A 20230-nucleotide genomic window follows, 5' to 3' on the forward strand; every position below is an offset into this window, starting at 1 on the left:
ACACAATCTAGCTTTGCATACAGATCAGTAAGTGACCATTCATACGTACATTAAAAAATTAAAATCCTTTGGAAAATATGCCATCATTGTTTACATGACACTCGGTGTTTTAGTGAAAACTGTCGATTGAGCAAATATTCAAGCACTAAACCTATTATACAGAACACTAAACCATTTAGATGGTAAATAGAATGAAATATTGAAAGTGGCATGTAAAATCCACTAACCACTTTATTTTTAATGATGGTGGGTGAGACCATGCTAATGTTACTAGGAACAAAACAGTATGTTATCTTGCTGTTTTATAAATAACTTCTTTCATCAATATACACTGAGGCAAGTAAAACACCTTTGATGAATGAACACATTCTCATTACTATGGGATACGTTTAGATGTTACATTAAATTTGTAAAGGAAATACCTTTTTTTTTTTTCTCTTTTTTTTTTTTGGTCTTTTTTGCCTTTTCTAGGGCCGCTCCCTCAGCATATGAAGGTTTTCAGGCTAGGAATCGAATCGGAGCTGTAGCCACCAGCCTATGTCACAGCCACAGCAACGCAGCCACGTCTGCGACCTACACCACAGCTTACAGCAATGTCAGATCCTTAACCCACTGAGCAAGGCCAAGGATCGAACCCACAACATCATCGTTCCTAGTCGGATTTGTTAACCACTGAGCCACGATGGGAACTCCCTATTCTTTCATTTTTTGTTTTAAGGACAACACCCTCGGCATATGGAGGTTCCCAAGCTAGGGGTCGAATCAGAGCTGCTGGCCTACACCATAGCTCACAGCAATGCTGGATCCTTAACCCACTGAGCGAGGCCAGGGTTCGAACCTGCATCCTTATGGATACCAGTTAGATTGTTTCCAGTGAGGAACAATGGGAACTCCGACAGTTATTACTTCTTGATAAAAACTGGGAACTCCATATTCTTAAAAGGACAGCAATGGTGACAAATACCTGTGTTTTAAACCACACTTTCCAAGCTTAGAAGTTAATTGGAAAAATAGCTATCGTGTAACTGGATTGCATCATAAAGTAATCCATGAAGTTTACTTTTATTTTTTATTTTATTAAAAAAATTTTTTTAAGGTCACACCGGTTTCCTACGACATTTCCAGGATAAGGGTCAAATAAGAGCTGCAGCTGCCAGCCTATGCCAAGCCACAGCAATGCCAGATCTGAGCTGCATCTACAACCTACACCACAGCTCACAGCAACAGCAGATCCTCAAACCACTGAGTGAGGCCATGGATGGAACCTGGATTCTCATGGATACCAGTTGGGTTCGTTACCACAAGCCCCAATGGGAACTTGAAGAGTTTACTTTTAAAAGGTACCTATAGGTGTTCCCTACGCAGTCCGGCGGTTAACGAACCCAACTAGGATCCATGAGGATGAGGGTCTGATCCCTGGCCTCGCTCAGTGGGTTAAGGATCCAGCACAGCTGTGAAATGTTGTGTAGGCTGGCAGCCGCAGCCCCAATTCAACCCCTAGCCTGGTAACTTCCATATGCCATGGGTACGGCCCTAAAGGCCCCCACTCCCCCAAAAGGGGTACCTTCATTCACAATTATTATGGCTGCCACTTCATACCCTATTTAAGGGAATAGGCTTCAGTGGTCAGCAACAAATACTTGCAATAAGGTAAGGCTGTTCATAGTTGTATGGTATGGCCAGGTAAAATGGATTTTGAATAAAACACAATTCCAAGGGACCTTAATGCAACTGACAAGGAAACGTCACACACACAAAAAAAGTCAAGAAGAGTGACTTCAGGAGTTCCTATTGTGGCTCAGTGGTAACGAACCCAACTAGTATCCATGAGGACTAGGGTTCGTTCAATCCCTGGCCTCACTCAGTGGGTTAAAGGATCCAGCACTATTATGTGCTGTGGGGTAGGTCTCAGATGCGGCATAAATCTGGAGTGGCTGTGGCTGTGCCGGATGCTGGCGGCTACAGCTCTGATTCGACCCCTGGTCTGGGAACTTCCATATGCCACAGGTGCGACCCTAAAAAGCAAAGAAGTGTGACTTCAACTACATGAAAAACTGGCGAAGCAAAGTGACTATGAAGAAGACAAGTTTCATATTTGGTAGACTTTTAGCTGAGAATTGACTACTGAGAGCAAACTAATTTAAACACTCCTGAAAATACTAACTATACCCCTTTCCCTACAACCGTAACTAATCTCCACTATCAATAACTGTTAATGTAACAATTTTACAACAAGCTACCCAGATCGAAACCTTAAGTCATAATGTTAATCATGGTAACTGCTTACTGTAATAAATCCGTATCCTTTGGATCGACCAGTTTCACTATCCATCATGAGCTGGATACTTTCAATCTAAAAACATAAACCACAATTAGTACTTATATAAGGCAAAGGAGGAGATAGAAGTATTTTATTCATTGAAACATGATTTAAAATGTCTTCCCCCCAGCCCCACACCTAAAAAAATCTTCTGGAGTCCTAGAAACTCTTTAAAAAAGAAGTTATGCACTATGGAATAGGAAAAATGTTAAAACAATCTCAGTAAAATCTGGAGTTCCCACTGTGGCTCAGCAGAAACAAATCTGACTAACACACATGAGGACACAGGCTGATCTGGTGTTGCCATTAGCTATGGTGTAGGTTGCAGACCGGGCTGGAATCCTGCATTGCTGTGATTGTGGCATAGGCCAGCAGCCCCAGCCCCGATTTAACCCCTAGCTTGGGAACTTCCATGTGCTGTGGGTGCGGCCCTAAAAAGACAAAGAAAAAAACTTCACTAAAAATCTGATATCCTTTTAAAAATACAATCAGAAATGAAGTTAACTTTTCCTTCACATTATGCTAAAAACACCAAACTTCAATTCTCAATTATGCCAGACATAATAAATTGCCCATACCTATGGAACAGTTAACTTTTAACTGTTGGAATAATTGAAAATAACACTAGATGTGGTTGATGGTTGCACAACTCTTTGAACATACTACATGTTTACCTTGAATGAGGGAATTATATGAATTAATCACAATATTCCAATTAAGCAGACTATACATGGAAAGCATGAAAAATTAAAATAAGCCCCCATGTATTTCTTCATGTTCTAGTTGTTTCAGGAATAATCTTTTTGTAATGACTGATCAACTCATTATAATTATGATTTGTGCAACATTTGTATGTGTACATTTCCAATAAATAAAGCACCCACAAATATCAACACTCAAACTTTTTTATAACTATTGACACTTAAAACAGTATAACAAAAGGATTGAGTGGGGCAGTGAAAAGAAAATGAAAAGTATACCCAGGGACAGCAACAATGAAGCAGGATACTGTATCGGTAGCACAGGAATAAGATATTTTTTCATGGTCACACAAAGAAACTTTTTTTATTGTCTTTTTGCCATTTCTTCGGCTGCTCCCGCTGCATATGGAGGTTCCCAGGCTAGGGGTTGAATTGGAGCTGTAGCTGCTGGCCTATACCAGAGCCACAGCAACACCAATCCGAGCCATGTCTGAGACCCACACCACAGCTCACAGCAACGCCAGATCCCCAACTGACTGAGCAAGGGCAGGAATTGAACCCGCAACCTCATGGTTCCTAGTCGGATTCACTAACCACTGCGCCGCAACGGCAACTCCACACCAAGAAACTTCTAAACCAGAGCATACCAGTAACATTCATTCTAAATCTCTTATCTAAAATGAGGACAGTCGGAGTTCCCGTGGTGGCGCAGTGGTTAACGAATCTGACTGGGAACCATGAGGTTGCAGGTTTGATCCCTGCCCTTGCTCAGTGGGTTAACATCCAGCGTTGCCATGAGCTGTGGTGTAGGTCGCAGATGCAGCTCGGATCCTGCGCTGCTGTGGCTCTGGTGTAGGCCAACGGCTATAGCTGCGATTCGACCCCTAGCCTGGAAACCTCCATATGCCGCAGGAGCGGCCCAAGAAATGGCAAAAAGACAAAATAAATAAATAAATAAATAAATAAATAAATAAAATGAGGACAGTGGTTAATGAACCCAACTAGCATCCATGAGGACTCGGGTTTGATCCCTGGCCTCGATCAATGGGTTAAGGATCTGGTGTTGCCTTGAGTTGTACCATAGGTCGCAGATGCAGTTCAGATCCTGTGTTACTGTGGCTCTGGTATAGGGTGGTGGCTACAGTTCCGAATGGACTCCTAGCCTGGGAATCTCCATATGCCAAGTTGTCACAAATACTTTATAGAATCACCCCATCTCATTTGAACATTAATCTCATAGAAACATGACAAAGCAGATGAACAAAAATCATGCAGTTAACAACTGTTTTAAGATCCTGTTTCAGATCCAGTGAAAAATTTGGACCTTACCCTTCCAAAAGGCTCAAAGATTCCCCGAAGCATATCTTCAGTTATGTTAAAGTGTAATGAGCCAACATAAAGCCTCATAGGTCCAGCACTTCCCTTTTGTAGATTGTTTGCCATTGCTGCAGCTCTGTTTTTTTCTGCCTACAAGTTAGATAAGACAAAATGCACATCATACACATCCATTTGCAATGAATAGATACAGTTTTATTAAACAGAGCAGTAAACCCCACCCAAACCTTAGGTGTGCTTAATGACAACTGATGTCAAAATTACATTAAATTATACATAAAAGCACAAATATTGTATGACTCCACTTACATGTGACTCTAATTAATGGCATTTTAACATACACTTATAATGGTTGAAATAAGTTTTAAGTTATACTACACATTTTACCACCATAAAAAAATTTTAAGTTATGTTTTAAGAGTACATACAAAACTCACATATAAAGCGATTACGCAAAGCATTTCATACATGAAATGTGCTTAATCACAACTACATTATGACAAATCTAAACCAACACCAGACATGTTAAACGCGGAACGTTTATTTCCTGGAATTGTTAAATGCATTCATTATTCAGTAACATGAATGTGCTCTCTAGATCACTACCCATTTTGAATGTATTTACATCAATATAAATCAAACCAAGTAAACCATTCAGTTCATCTAATTTCTCCCAGACCAAGTCCTCGAAGAAAGCAGTCCTTAATTTACATTCTACCAGAAGCTCCTTTTCTTTTAACAAACTAGGGCAACGTAGAACATTTTATATGTAGTCAAACGATAAATACCCACTATTACAAACTCCTACATCACTAAGCAGGACCTACCATAGGACCATAATTAAGAGCCTGATAGAAGTGTAATTGCAATTTCACTTTAGATATGGTTATACATTTTGTGCCTAAGGAATGATGTAAGCTTGATTAAGTAACCATATCATTTAGGAGGTATGGAGTACTTATTTCAGGGGTTTGAAAAGCAATTAACATAGCATTGTTATCTTGTATTGCTCAAAAATATTCTTTACATCCTATATTCTCCACTGTAAATAACTGAGTTGCCAGGAGGTAACAGAAATCAACTTCTTTAGTACAAAAAGCTACTGACAAAAAGGCTAAAAATACTTTCATAATATATTCATGCATGAAAATATCCCAATTTTTCCATACATAAATGAACAAAATTATTAACAATTTTTCTAAAGGCAACACTCAATTATTGTGGACCATGAGCAAAGAAGAATTAAATCAAATTTATCTTAACAGATACTCTCAAAATAAATTAGTTCAAAAGAAATGATAGAACTGACAGCTAAGCTGTTCAAACTACTCTTAACATTATACAAGATCTTATACAAGCATGTATTTTAATACAGTGGAAGTATTAAACTTGTAAAAAATGTCAAATCATGCCATTTGAAAGATATGAAGGGTAAAACATGTTCTTGGATGGTTTTATCTCCAAATAAGTCATTACAAATCAATATACTTCTAAAACAAGCCCTCCAGTCTCTTGCTTACAACTTGTATTTAAATGGAATAGGATGATATTGAGAACACACCTTTACCAACAAAATCAAGGTAAAAAAAATTTTTAAAGCTACCCTGAGAACATCTAGTAAGTTAGTAAGTTGCGATTACGTAAGGCACAAGGCACTACAGCACAACACTAAGCAATAGCAGATTTCTAGCACTATCAATGACCAAACCCTTAACCAAGAGAAAAAAAAAATTACCTGTGATGCCTGTACAATGATTGGCACTCCTAAAACCCGCTGGCCAGTTAATCCTATTGCTAGAGGCACTGAGCTAACATCAACAAACTCCACATAAGCAATTCCTTTGGAACGTCTTGAATTTCTATCAGAAATCATCCTCACATCTCGAACCTGAAAAGAAAACACACACTTAACAAAAGTTCTGTTTGAGAACCCATTCACAATAGGCCTAACTTAAAGAGACAAGATGCAATGATACTGCAAAGCAAGCCACTGAAAAAAATTTAAATAGGTAAATTCATAAGCCCAATTCATTTACCAACGTCTATCAACTCCAACAGTATAAACTTTCAGGAAGGCAAAAAAAAAAAAAGTATCAAAAGTAAATTCCCAGGGGAATTCCCGTGGTGGCTCAGTGGTTAATGAACCCAACTACAATCCATGAGGTTCAATCCCTGGCCTCACTCAGTGAGTTAAGGATCCAGTGTTACCGTGAGCTGTGGTGTACGTCAAAGATCAGGCTCAGACTGGCATTGATGTGTCTGTGGTATAGGCCGGCAGTTGTAGCTGATTCGACCCCTAGCCTGGGAATCTCCATATGCCTCAGGTGCAGCCCTAAAAAGAAAAAAAGAAAAGAAAAAAAAAAAAGGACAAAAGAAAAAAGTAAACTCCCAGAATTCTCTGGTGGTTGAGTGGTTAAGGATGTGGCATTGTCACAGCTATGACTTGGGTTCGATCTGCATGTTGCCCCCACCCCAATTCCCTAACCAAACCAAAAGTTTTGGAGTTTAGTTATTTTCTCATTTCATCCGTCTTCCTGAAAATGCCATTTGCAACTTGTTCTTGTGAGCTCCATAAATAGGCTAGGATTAATTACCTTTCCTACTGTGGAGAAAAATTCTTCCAAATCCCTTGGCCGAATTCTTGCTGCCAGCTGCATGCAGAAAACAGTCCTTGCATCTCTTTCCTCAGGAGTTAGATTATCAATAGGTTCCCTAACAGGAGTAAAGAACATGAAATTAACTTTACAACTTAATCTTTTAAATTAACTTTTAATGCACATTCTTCAGTAAAAAGAATAAACTTTAATTAAACTATTGTCACTATATTCCCAAGCCCATTTCCCTATGATGTATATGAAATGGCCATAAAATTAATTCAGTGTGACTCAATGTCTTTAATATCCTAACAGTTTTTTTTTTTTTTTTGTCTTTTGTTGCTGTTGTTGTTGCTATTTCTTGGGCCGCTCCCACGGCATATGGAGGTTCCCAGGCTAGGGGTCGAATCGGAGCTGTAGCCACTGGCCTACGCCAGAGCCACAGCAACGCGGGATCTGAGCTGCGTCTGCAACCTACACCACAGCTCACGGTAACGCCGGATCCTTAACCCACTGAGCAAGGGCAGGGACCAAACCCGCAACCTCATGGTTCCTAGTCGGATTCGTTAACCACTGCGCCACTACGGGAACTCCTCCTAACAGTTTCTAAATGCTTCTTCTGATACTACACCTTTTATTATCAACACCAAAGTCCACTGGTCTCTGTCTTACAAATGGTGCTTTTTTCAGGATAATAAAGGGCCAATCAGAAGTCTGGGAGTTTAACAACAGTCACAAGTAATAACCCTTGACTACCCACCAATGTTAGACTAGTCTAAAATTAGTAGCAAGGATGATTTCCCAAAAGGAAACCATAAAATGAAATTAAGTTTCATAATCACAAATGATAAACTTGCAAGTAGAACAAACCCTAACTGATTTGAATTTTATTCCACAAGTTGAGATAGATATATGGAATAGTGAGGTAGTTGTTGTCTAAGACTCCACAAACGCACTATCCAACAAAATGTCTCTTGATGGTTAAGGAAACAGCAACAATTAGCAAATCAAAAATGAAAAGCAGATTTATCTACACAAATACCAGTAGTGAAATTTATTTTACTAATTTTTACAAATAGAGTACACTTCTAAATTTACAAAGGGAACTAAAGTCCCAAATAAACGAAAAAAGTAAAAGAGCACAATAAATGAAATTTAACCTCATGAATTTCAGAGAGAAATAGCTGTCTATTGTTAACATCATCTTTTAGAAAGTATCACTAAGATTAAGGTTCTAAGGGAATTCTTAAAAATGTAATCACAAACATGATTCTTAATTTAACTGTTGACATTCTCACGAAGTTCTTCTCAAATACTCCACCTACCAAACTAAAGTACACTCCCTTGAGAAATCAGGTAATCTTAAAACCTATGAAAACAGATGTACAAAGCTGACTAGATCCAAAGAATGAGAAAAGGGGATTTTCTCATCAGAGAAAACTAAATATTAAAGCATAAAACCCCTCAATAAGTTACAAAGAGAGCTTTGAACATTAGCAAGTCTATCACCAAATCCTAGAGTTGGAATCAAGCAAATAACAAAACAAATCCAAAGTTAAAAGGTACTCTTTTAAGAGAAGCCTTAGCATCAGTTAGAAAACAATGCTACCATCATCTGGAACAAAATGTTCCATGAACCAAAATGGTAGATGGGACAGATATGTTACCTTTATTTACTTTACAGAAACATTCAAAAACATATTACTAGTGAAAAACAGATCATTTCTCTTAAGATTTTGGAAATTACTATTCTCAAGGGAGCATAATGACAACTCGTGTTCAACTATTTTCTCACAAGTAGTTAACTGAATACTTCCAAAGGAAAGTTTTCTACAGCTGCCATATTTAAAATTTTTAGTTAATACAAAGGAGAAATAAAAGCAGAGTATCTATACACTAAAATGGTAATTAATGCTCTATTCTTTCTTATATGCAGTTATTGAAAACTTAGAAATTCACAATAGCACTCAAACTGCAAAAAAGGAGTCAAGATTTAACAATCCAAATTATGAAACGTCATTAAACTTAACTGTAGCATAAATTTTAAAAACTTATAATAAAAAAAAGCTAAAAGCTCAAAAGAAAAGAAAAAGTGACAATGGCTACCTGACAGGGCTCTTGTCTTTTCTGAATGGACTTTTGCTTCGGGAGCGTCGTCTGCTGCAAAGTTAAAAAGTTTCAAAAGTTACCTAAACAAGTACACCACATTAGTTCCTTGAAAAACAATTTAAACAATTCAGAAGTATGTTTAAAAACCTTAATTTGATGCTATGAGGCAACCCAATCTTTCCTCGGATGGCACTGTTAAATTTTGGTCCGGAGCTAAAAAGGAAACACAAAATTACACTAGTTACAGGGTTAGGGTCTTGCTAAGATCGCGTTCATGCGCTCTCCAGCAAGTTTAACATTGTTCAGGCTGCTTGTTTTCCACCTCAATTATGAAGAGGAAATAAAGAGACTTTTCTTCTCTTAACTCTATCCCAAGCAAACTGCTCTTAGTTATCCATCCTGGACCACTGAGAGGTGCCAAGACCAAAGGTTTTCAGCCTCAAAATTTATAACATGAAAATGCTCAATTTTCAGCCTAGTCTTCTTTAATTGTATATTATGAATACATTCCTGAGGTTTAAGGAAAAAAACACAACGTAGAAAATTACCCTGAACTTCCCTCACACCAAGAGTTACTGTAATTAACAATTCAGTGTGCATCTCTGCAGATTCTTCCTCAGGAATATACATATATAAATACACATATGCAATATTCATGTCCTCTTGTTTGAGGAACTTCTTTTTTAGAAGGTGGGGGACTAATTATTCACATAATCATGTAACTCCAACTTCCCATTTAATAGTATTGAGTCTCAGAGACTGCATATAAATATATTTAGCATGCCATACACTTCAGTCCTTTGTGACAAAATAGTCCATAATAAAGATGTGAAGGAAGTTCATCAATTCTTCAGTAAAACTATTTTTTTCAGGACTTGACATATTAAAGGAGTGTTTTCAAAAAAGATCACAAAAGTAACATTATAAAAAAATCTTTATTCTGTAGTCTAGAAAATTCTAAAAAGGCCCAGTAGTTTATGGGCCTTTTATTTTAAAAAACCAAGCTAACTTAAAAGGATAGGGTCAGATCCCTCAGTGCTCATCCTGCTATCCTTTACCAGAAGGGTAGCAAAATGAAAATTTCTGGTGGTCTTTGATGAAAACGTTAGGATTTGTTTTCATGGACTCCACATGTACCTATTACCACCCAAGCCGTTACAAATAAAATTGTATTAAATGGGTCCTTTACAAATCACAGTAATAGTGATAAATTAAGAGTATACATTTATTGGATAAATAAGAACCTATAAGCTATATCCTTTCCCCTTTATTTGTAAAAGTGTCCGTTACTACTTTGGTAGTTAAAAAATCAACCTGAAACCAAATATAAGAATCAATCATTTTTAAGTCAGACCAGGATCACAGGCTGACTTTGAGTAACTCATCACTGATCAGAGGTAATCAGTGATCATTCAGAATTTATTAAAGGTCCCCTCCATTTAGCTCATTCTGTTACAAAAGAATGCAGTAAATTTTGATAAACTGTATGAAAAGCAAAGTATTTTCTAATAAAGCACTCAGTTAAAATAACATTGTGGTCCTTTTCCAGCTGTTAAAAACTTTGTAAAATAATCAGCTAGGAGGACCTTAGAGAACAAGGAGCTCTTTTATTGAAGAGTCAGAATCACAACTCATAGTGTTACTAACTTTATCAGCTTCAAATAACATCAAAGCATTTCATTGATAGCAGCAAGTATTGTGAGTGCTTTAACTTACATTCTCTTCTCCTTCAAGACTCATTAACAGCTTATCTGTTAGTGGTTACCGCCTTGTTAAAAGATGAGAAAACTAAAGCTTAAGAGCGTTTAACTTAAGAGCGTTTCTTAACCAATAAAGTCGAGGCTAACTCAAGGACTATTGTTCTCTGAATTTCATCTTAAACCATTGAAGTTTTAAAGAGAAAACTGTTAATTTTAATATATCCTATCCCATCATTTACAACAGTATATTTATTAATAGGAAAGAACACCATAAAGCACTAGGGATTGTGGGATTCAATCTCTACTTGTGGGCTCTTTCAAAAGTCATTAATACAGTTTAGCTTTTAAAAAATGATAATGAAACATTTCCAACTTGTTTAAATAACCACTTCTGAATTTCCATGGTAACTTAACCTTCAAAGCACTTTTAGTGCCCTTTTATTGTTCCAAAAAAATATACAAAGATGTGTGATGAGCCCCCAATATAGTCATTATCAAGAAGCATACACTAAATTCAACTGGTCTGCCATTTCAGCTGGAAACAGCCACACAGACAAGTTGGTTAACTAATTACATATTTGACTAATTATATAAACTTGTAATTTGCATCTGTCAGATTTTTAAAAAATTTTAAATTTATGTTCAGTAAAGAATACTGTAATAGTTCACACACCTTTAAGCTTTCATATATTTGGCATTACAGTAAATATCTTTTTTAAAAAGCACTTTAATGCTTTAGTCTAGTTTGAATTGGCATACAGTTAAAATATTTTTAAATGGAGTTAACAAAAAATACTCTGTATGCCTAGTAAAACAAACGTTATGTATCTGTCCACATATTTACTTCTACTGGACTTTTCAATGCCAATATCCTTACTTAATACTTTTACAGTAATCATATTGAAAAATACAATTTCACAATTCAAATCGAGCAGGTTATATTGCTATCTGGATACCCAGAGAAATCTGTCAAACCAGTATCATCATAATTTTATCTACATACTAAGGACTCCTGTAGCGGCCTCTGAATCTTCTATCTCGACTTCTTGATCGGCTCCGTCTCCTTTCTTTGCTTCTACTTCGCTTCCTTTCACGGCTTTTGCTCTTTTTCCTTTCTCTATCTCTACTTCGTTTCCGTTCCTTACTTTTGCTTCTTTTTCGCTCATGACTACGACTTCTGCTCTTGCTTTTTTTCCTCCTGAGAAGAAAAAAATTCACTGTTACCTGGCTGGTTTAACAATCTGCCAAAATATACTTCCTCTTATGGTCAGAAATTTTATCTTTTTGTAATTTTATTTTAGTATTTTTACTATCATACAGTGATACATAATCACTTAAAGAAAAATAATTCCTGGGTAAGGTAAACACAACGCCCCACCTTTGCCTTCTACTAGTGAAAATCAACAGTCAGTTGACAGTCGTTTGAGAGTGCAGGAACTATTACGATCTTTTTTGAGTCAGGTATAACTTTAACAAAGAAAGGGCCTGCTGGTTGGTATAGATCAAAACCTGAACTTTTAAATATAGTCTGACCATCACGTAAGTGGCCAACAATATTACCGTAATTCACAAAATACAATAAAAGTTTTAATAGAATAACATTAAGTATTGGTGCTGGATCTTATATAAAAATTGTCATTATATACACTTTTTTCAAGTAGGCCATTTTTGACCCAATTCACACATACGTATTTTAAACTTTTAAAAGGCCATACAAGCACACTATTTTGCTTTTCATAGGCAAAATTACAAGTAATGACAAAGGACAATAAAACTAATGCAGTAAAATGCATTCTGACACTTCAAGACCTTACTTAACGTAACCATTTCAGATATTTTCTTTTAAAAGTTATGTGTACACCAGATAATGGAGTATGCCATTTTTATGTCAGTTTATACAAGCCTGTGGGGTACAATCAAAACAAGAATCAACACCTTTTTAAGTCTTTTTAAGTCAAACTCTGAAAGGTAAAAAAGCCGGTCAGTCCTATCTTTCTGTTCATTTCTGCATTCTTCACAGCATACCACCCAGTCATTTCATAATTATATCTTATAATCTGTACCTCTGTCATCACCCAAATTTTACTTAGAGGTGCCTTCAGATATTCCAATATAAATTGAAAGACATTTCAAAATAAACTTATCCACTAAAATGTCATTCTGTAGTGGCAAAAGATTATTACACATTTTGACAACTCTACATCATTTGGAAATTTAACTGTTTAGTCCTTATTAAAGCAAAGTTAGCACAAGAGCAATTGACGTCTGCCTCAAAACCTGTAAGCAGGTCATCTTAGAGTGCATTGAAAATAGAAAATGAAGACACCCACCTTCTGGAATCTTGAAACCCACACTCCAATCACAAGGAGATGTAGAGCTTTCCAAGGAGGCAGAAACTTTGTCTAAAATTTCAAGATAATCCACCTGACTGTCAGAAATGTATATGCTAGGTAGCACATGACAGAAAATTAGGCTACACTCGTTACTTATATAGAAGTTATCAAAGCAATGCCCAGAAGGGCAACAGACAACATTCCAACTTTGTTGCCTAAAAAACCTAACACTATCTCATACACTAAAGAATACTGTTAGCTATCATCGAAAAGTCCTAAATATTATCAACTGGGGACAAAGTAAAAGCAACTCCATCCCCCACAAAAAGAACAGACAAAATAAAGTTTTGCTCTGCTCACAAATGGCCCACTGCAGAGAGGCAGCCAACCTCCCAATTTACCTCTTTTTAGGCCCAATATTCATTCTGCCAAAGGAAAGGATTCAAAAATTGAACTAATTTTAACTTAAGGTCTTCCTAGGACTTTTTATAAATGAGCCCCCACCCACATCTGAAGGCAACCCCAGACAGGTAAACAGACAGCAACATACTAAGACACTCAGAAATACAGTCTTCTTTATAAAAGCCCAGACAAAAATTTAAGGGTGCAAGAAAGCAGTATATACTTCTCTGTAACAAAAATGAAGCTTCAAAGAACATTAAGTTAACTAAAGAAGGGTTATCAAAATCCACACTAATAGTCAAATCCTGTTACAACTTAAAAGGGACTTTCCAAAGTCTTTAGTGGCAGTGGAATTTTGTACTGAACATCATTGAAGTAAATGGTCCACTGGGCTGGGCCTTTGGACTTTTTGGTTATATGGCCTCTGCTGTAAAGGTGTTTTGCTATAACTGGATTTGACCTCTTCCATGTAAGAAGATCTAAATTTTAAATGCAAAGTACTCTGGAAAATAAGAAAAAAAAATAGAAAAGTCATTTATTCCAAAATTTATAATCCATACCACAGTAGCCAATATATTTCAACTGTGTCATGTTATTTTTTTTTTGAGTAATTACTTTTTTGAGTAATTCCTAAATAGCTTAACTGAATGTATGCTGGCTTAAATTTTGCAAGACTGGGTACACTAACAAATAATACACCCACGAAGGCAAGCTCAGGTGCTTAAAAAGGTATACTTTACAGTCTTGCCAACCTCAGGGGTATAGCTCTTCAGAAGAAGGCTAACAGATAACCAATTATGTTTTATTAAACTTAGTTCCTTTTACTATTACCTGTACATAACTGAATGTATGTACTGAGAATTACTGGTTTTGAAAAGTAGTATTTGCTCAACTCTCAATTTCTCAGAATGTGCATTTTCTTACTACCTTAAACTATATCCCAATACTCAATACTTTAAGGAAAAAAAAAAGTTTTAGGATGAAAAATGCAACATGGCATCTTCCTTTGGTTAAGAGACTTAATTTATAATAAAAACTAAAGCATAGAATATTTTGCTTGTGTTATAATTTATCTATCCCTAAAAATAAAAATTTTCTTCTAGATAACTTTCAAATTAATTTCACATTAATTCCCTTTAGAAAAAAATGGGTGATCAGTTCTTGACTGTGAACAAGTGAGTCATTTTTTAAATAACCTTTAACTGAGGATGAGAAGTCTGACAGAAATAATCTGTACGTTTAAAAAGAAACTAGATGATAGCCGAAGTTCAGAAAAGGTTCCTTTAAGAATCCTATGGCCAATTAAAGAAAACTGTCCATTCTTCTATTTAGTCCCATAAGACTCTATACATTAGATATATAAAGACCACTAAGCACCAGTCATCGAGAGCTCGATGCTAAATTTCCTTATAAACATTGGTAGTCTTAATGAGCATGGCTGCAGGATAAAAACAAGCATAAAACGGAGATGGAGTTAGTAGCAAGGAATGACATCTAAGAATGGTAGGACAAAGGCATGTGCCCTATAGTGCATGTCTCATTCCTTTGGCACTTAGGGTGAGATCTTCATTCACCCACTAGGTCTGATATCTAGATACTGAATTAACCTTGAATATCCCTTCCTAAATTTTCTAAATTCCTAGAATTGCAAATCAGAACTATTAATTAGGAAACTTCCTTGGGTAAAAGGTCTAAAACCAGAGAATATTAAACTAAACTATGCAATGATTGGTTAATTACCTCAAATCTCTACAATTCAAGACTAAACCCATGCCAATACTTAAGGGTTACTGGCGAAGAACTCTAAGTCTCTCATCTAAGCAGAAAAAATACAGGACATTTTCTACAAATTGAATCACTTTGATCCAATTACTACCACATTATTCTACAAGGTTAGGTTATTATAAGGATATTGGTGTAGTAAAGCATGAACAATCCAGTCTGACAATTTCATCTATTTTACGAAATTATATTAACTTATGTAACAAAGCCACTGTGAGCATATTGAAGTAGTACATTGTGAAGCAATTTAAGCTCTTGGAAGAGCCAAAAAGAATCAAATAAGTGGCTTAATTTTACCATTTTTCAGTAAATTATGAAGTCATGAGCATAACCAAATGTTTGACTATGACATCACCAAGGCTAATAAAACAGCTTAATGTTTATAAAACACTAACCACTGAATCACTAATTTTAGAGCTCAAGGAAAACTCCAAGAATAGGATCTGATCTCATAAAGTGGATCTGGTTTTACACTGTTTATTTAGAGTTTTTGTATATTGTATTCTGTTCTAGTCTGCAGCAAGTGGATTCCTATTAAGGGTTATTCATTTAACCCAAGTAACATGCATAAATATACAGTCTTTTAAAACTCCATTCTCATTAAGTCTATCAGTTGAAAAAGCTTAAGACTAGAAAGCCACATTAAGAGGAACATTAAGAAGTACTTAAATATGCTGTAACATTACTACAAAAAGAGCCTTTAAAAGCATCAAGGGCCATAAATAATTCACGGCTCTGACTCCTTCAGCAATTTAGAGCAAAGGATTCTTTTCCACAGGCTGGTTACTACCTTCCACTTCCTAACCCATCGATCTTCAGTTGCTACAACAGTTCTATTGATAACATCACTAAATAAATATTAAGCCATACTTAATAACTTTAAGACAAAAGACAAGCTCTAAATACAGCAACTCTTATCCGGATTGTCATGGATGGACTTATAATGGCAAAGTGTCCAAAAGGTCCCTGAAACCATATCCTGAAATCTAGGGAAAAAGTCCATTGTTTCACATCCTCAAATAGTGTCTTGAACCAAAAAGTAAAGGAGATCCACTTTTCTAAAACAGTCAAAGAAAAGCTTCAGGAGGAAACCTTAGGTTTGATGCTTTAGCCACAGGAATACAACTTAAGATTTCAATCACATAAAGTTCCCCCCAACCCAGGTCCCTTCTTAAAACTTACTTTTTGCTACGTTCTTCATGGCCGTTAGCACTGCTCAACTTGTTCTCATCCTAAGCAGGGTTGATAGAAGAACATCATGAGGACGAAGTGGTAACATTTCAAGTTGTCAAAGGGTAAAGGGAACAGGAATAAGAAAATACAAAACAATTTTAAAACTAATTACTTATTTACAGTTTAACATGGAAAGCTATAAAAAAATTTAGATGGGTATGTGTTTAACCACTTTGTTGCTTACAATTAAGTCATCAAGATACAAAAATAAAAATGCATATTAACATGTTAAATTTTATTTTCTTATATAGTTAGATATTAAGTTATCCAGATATACAGTGTTGAAGTGGTTAAAGAGAATTTCTATAAAACATGAAGTCCTGTTTTGAGTTTTATTCCATGTGCTATGGCCCCTTTGGTCAGTACCATGGCTCTATTTCTGCCTAAGCCCCAAGTGGCCATGCTAGCAGCCAGCCACTATCGATTTCCTGTGACCGATGCCATTCCTGAGATCTTCGCCCATTTCCGTTGGAGGGTTGGGACTGTAAGAGCTTGATGCCACCTCTGTCACACATCTCGCCCTGAAGCAAACAGGGATTCACACTGCTTTAGTAATGTTGACTTCCAAGAACCCAAGAAAGTCAATTAATAATCCACCAGTCCAGCCTAAACATTTCCTACTTCCATACCTGTTTACATGGAATTACAACCACGTTAAACTAAGACACAGAATCTTAACATTAAAATAGAAAGTAGCTCTTCAAGAGTCTAAGCATTATGAAACTACACACAGTATTCAAAGCTTTAAAGAATTCATCCAAATTGGTACCACATGGTCGAGCTATACACTCCAAAACAAATGTATTATTTTTAAAAGCGCAATGTTTATTTTAAAAGTTTGATCACATCAGTTATAGGCGTATAAGTGCTAACTTACAAAGCTTACAGTTTTCGACATCAGTGATAATGCATGCAATACTGCTATTTTCACCACCAACCGGTGAAAGAATGAAACACACTATTTCTACTGTGATATTGAAATGGGTCAAAGGCTATATTAGCCGAACTAATTCCTTTGTAGATTTTAGTGTGAAATATTATGGCAGGGACTAATTAAAAATATGGAGAACAGTAAAAACAGTCATTAAGTGACTGTAAGTTGTGATACTGCCTCTTTTGCTTTAAGAAATTTTTTGTCTATTCAGGGATCCAAGAATTTTAGTAATTTTTAACTGAGCAGCAGATGCCTGTTTTAACATTTACTATCACCAGTCTTATATGTAGGATAAATTTTAAATCTCACCCATGTCTTCTTGTAAGACTTGTCTTATTTAAAGATTTGCTTGCCACAGACTGGTTATGCTTTGTTATTCTTGGACCCCTGCTGTTTTCCCAAACCACTACATTCACCTTTTTGCTATACCAAACTGGAGCTGGTAATTCTTAGTTGAGTCATTTTACCTAGGGGACCACGGTACAGCGATAAGTCACTCAATTACTACCTTATGATTGACAGTTCACACTGGAATCAAAGGTGAATTCATGGGAGTAGAGGTGAGATATCGTTAGGCAAGTCTACAAAGAGAGATAGATGGGCATTTATTCATCACGCTGAAGTGAAACTACTGCACAATATTATTACATCAATAGCATATATTTACTTTTGTAAGTTATAGTAATGCATCTCTGATAAGATAAATCAAGAGGGCTCCGGGAGGTTAGTCTACATTTCAGCAGTAGTTTCGTGAATATTGCTAAATTAAGAAATAGATAAACCTCACCGACATGTTTTTTCTCACCTTCTTGTAAGGAGCCTCAAGCATTGCTTCAATATCAATATCGTCTGCCATTTTCTCTAAACGCCTAGAGTTAAGAATGAAAATTAAGTGAGTAAACATTTAAAAATTCTGCCAGATTTCCTTCTTACCCGACGTACTCCAAAACTTAACAAAAGCCACAAAGATTGATTCAAGTGGGACTTTAGCAGGCTTGGCAATCAAACATGAAATGTCCCCAAGACCGGTAACGCTAAAGCGGATTAACTACCCGATTTTTAAAAATCCTACTTACTCAAAAACAGAACCCAAGACCAACGAGCGAAAGCGCCTCTTTCCGCGCAAAACCCGCGCTGCCATTTTAGGGGCAAAGGGAAACTCCCTTAGTTGGGAGGGGTTGTGTGCCATGGCAGCGTTCGGCTGGCGCCATGTTGGGAGGTCGCGGCCGGCCCAGGCCTCCAAAGGACAGGTCCCCATCTGCCCGCGGCCCCTCTAGAACCCGTACCACCCCCAAACTCTGAAATCTCCCCGACCGGAAAAGGGCGCGGTCGCCGAAATTTAATCTATTTCTGGAGAACTGCTCCCCCACCCCAATCCCGCCGCATGAGACGGCCTAAGAAGTGCCCATCAACCCAGAAAAAAACCAAACTCAAAAAAACGCTAACATTATGCGAATCCGCGACGCCCCCTTACCTGCGTGGCCTTTCGGGCCCCTGCGGTGCTTGGGTTCGGAAAGAGGGGGGCTGCTGCTGCTGCTGCCGCCGCTGGTGCAACTGTTAAGCCGCTAGGCCCAGGCCGCGATACCGCCCAGCCCGAATTTCGGGCTCCAAGAGCGGATAGGCCCAAACGAATCTAAAAGAAACAATGGGATTAAAGGAGCCCACGCGGGAGTTATGGATGGCGGCTTCGGCAGCACCGGATCCACCCCTGCGACAGCTTCGGCAGGCTCTCTGAAATGGCGGCCGCTGCTTCCCCGTACTCACATTCAGCAACACACATACACACACACAAACACACGGGGCCTCACAGAGCCCTCAGCACGGGCTCTCGCGAGACGTTGCCCCTACTCCTAGGCCAGAAAGGCCAAAACATCGCGAGAATAAGCATGGGGCCCTAGTGACCATAGCCCAATCTCGCGCAATGATTGCGCCACAGATATTCCCATCCCCCACCCGGGGAGCCGCTTTTGACTCCCCCCTCCAGATAGTCTTCCTCATCTCGCGAGACGGCGCGAGTCGCTAAACGCGAAGGCAGTTGGTGCATTTTTTGTCAATCTGATACAAAACTCTAAGCTGAATGGAGCTCTGTGGTTGCCGCCTCCTCGCGACACCACCCCATAACCGTCTGAAGGTTTCTCCCTCAGAGATGACGGCTTCTCCCCTCCCCCGCGCCCCCCACCTAGATGTCCGTCAAGGTCGCCATAAAGCGACCTAATCCAAATGGTGGATGAATAAAACGAAAACGAAAATCATATGTGGATTTTCCGGCAGGGGCGAGAACGGAGTGAAAATCATGTAAGAGATAAGGCAAGAGGAGATGTACAGGGGCAGGGGGCTAAGGCTGTAGAACAGAAATTGGGTTTCCTCGGCCTTTGGAGCCACTGGACTAAGGCGCTGCGTCTTCTGTCGATCTTCAAAACAGTAGTGGGAAAAGGCAAAGAGAAGGTGAAAAAATACTGCTTTCCTTGGCAGGGGACCAAGTTTGTGCCCTCCGAATTTATAGTCTGGCCTTGTGTCAGGGTTGCTATTGTTTCTTCAAAAATATCCCCCATTCCCCTGGGACTTGGACCCTCCCTCCCAGATGCCTGGCAGAGTATATAGATTCACCACTTGTTCTTTGAGCTACAGTGCTGCAAAAGAGAGGGGAGCAGACAGGTCACTGACCATAAAGCTTTTACCTCTAAGATAAAAATGTTTAGGAGTTCTCCTGTGGCAAAGGGGGGTAAGGAGCCCTCATTTCTGCTGCAGCAAGTATTGGATCCCCACCCCCTACCCCGGAGCAATGGG

The 20230-nt window shown here is 37.8% G+C and overlaps 1 protein-coding gene across 21 annotated transcripts in view; it reads right to left on the minus strand.

The window, feature by feature from the left end:
- RBM39 (RNA binding motif protein 39) overlaps positions 1–19416 on the minus strand; it is a 32663-nt gene extending 13247 nt beyond the window's left edge. The window contains exons 1-12 of one of the 21 annotated variants that reach the window (XM_021078275.1): positions 18918–19416; positions 18249–18312; positions 17952–18024; positions 16459–16508; positions 13090–13996; positions 11763–11957; positions 9207–9272; positions 9057–9110; positions 6951–7068; positions 6092–6244; positions 4351–4488; positions 2288–2353 (exon numbers count right to left, since the gene is read on the minus strand). In XM_021078275.1, coding sequence (XP_020933934.1) covers positions 2288–2353; positions 4351–4488; positions 6092–6244; positions 6951–7013 — 420 coding nt within the window. In that variant the 5' untranslated portion in view covers positions 7014–7068; positions 9057–9110; positions 9207–9272; ... (4 more) ...; positions 18249–18312; positions 18918–19416. Of the gene's footprint in view, positions 1–2287; positions 2354–4350; positions 4489–6091; positions 6245–6950; positions 7069–9056; positions 9111–9206; positions 9273–11762; positions 11958–13089; positions 18313–18917 lie in introns of those variants that run through there. The other 20 variants (XM_021078274.1, XM_021078269.1, XM_021078270.1 and 17 more) reach the window with 20 other exon arrangements.

Source organism: Sus scrofa, chromosome 17, assembly GCF_000003025.6.
Source record: "Sus scrofa isolate TJ Tabasco breed Duroc chromosome 17, Sscrofa11.1, whole genome shotgun sequence".
Lineage (NCBI taxonomy): Eukaryota > Metazoa > Chordata > Mammalia > Artiodactyla > Suidae > Sus > Sus scrofa.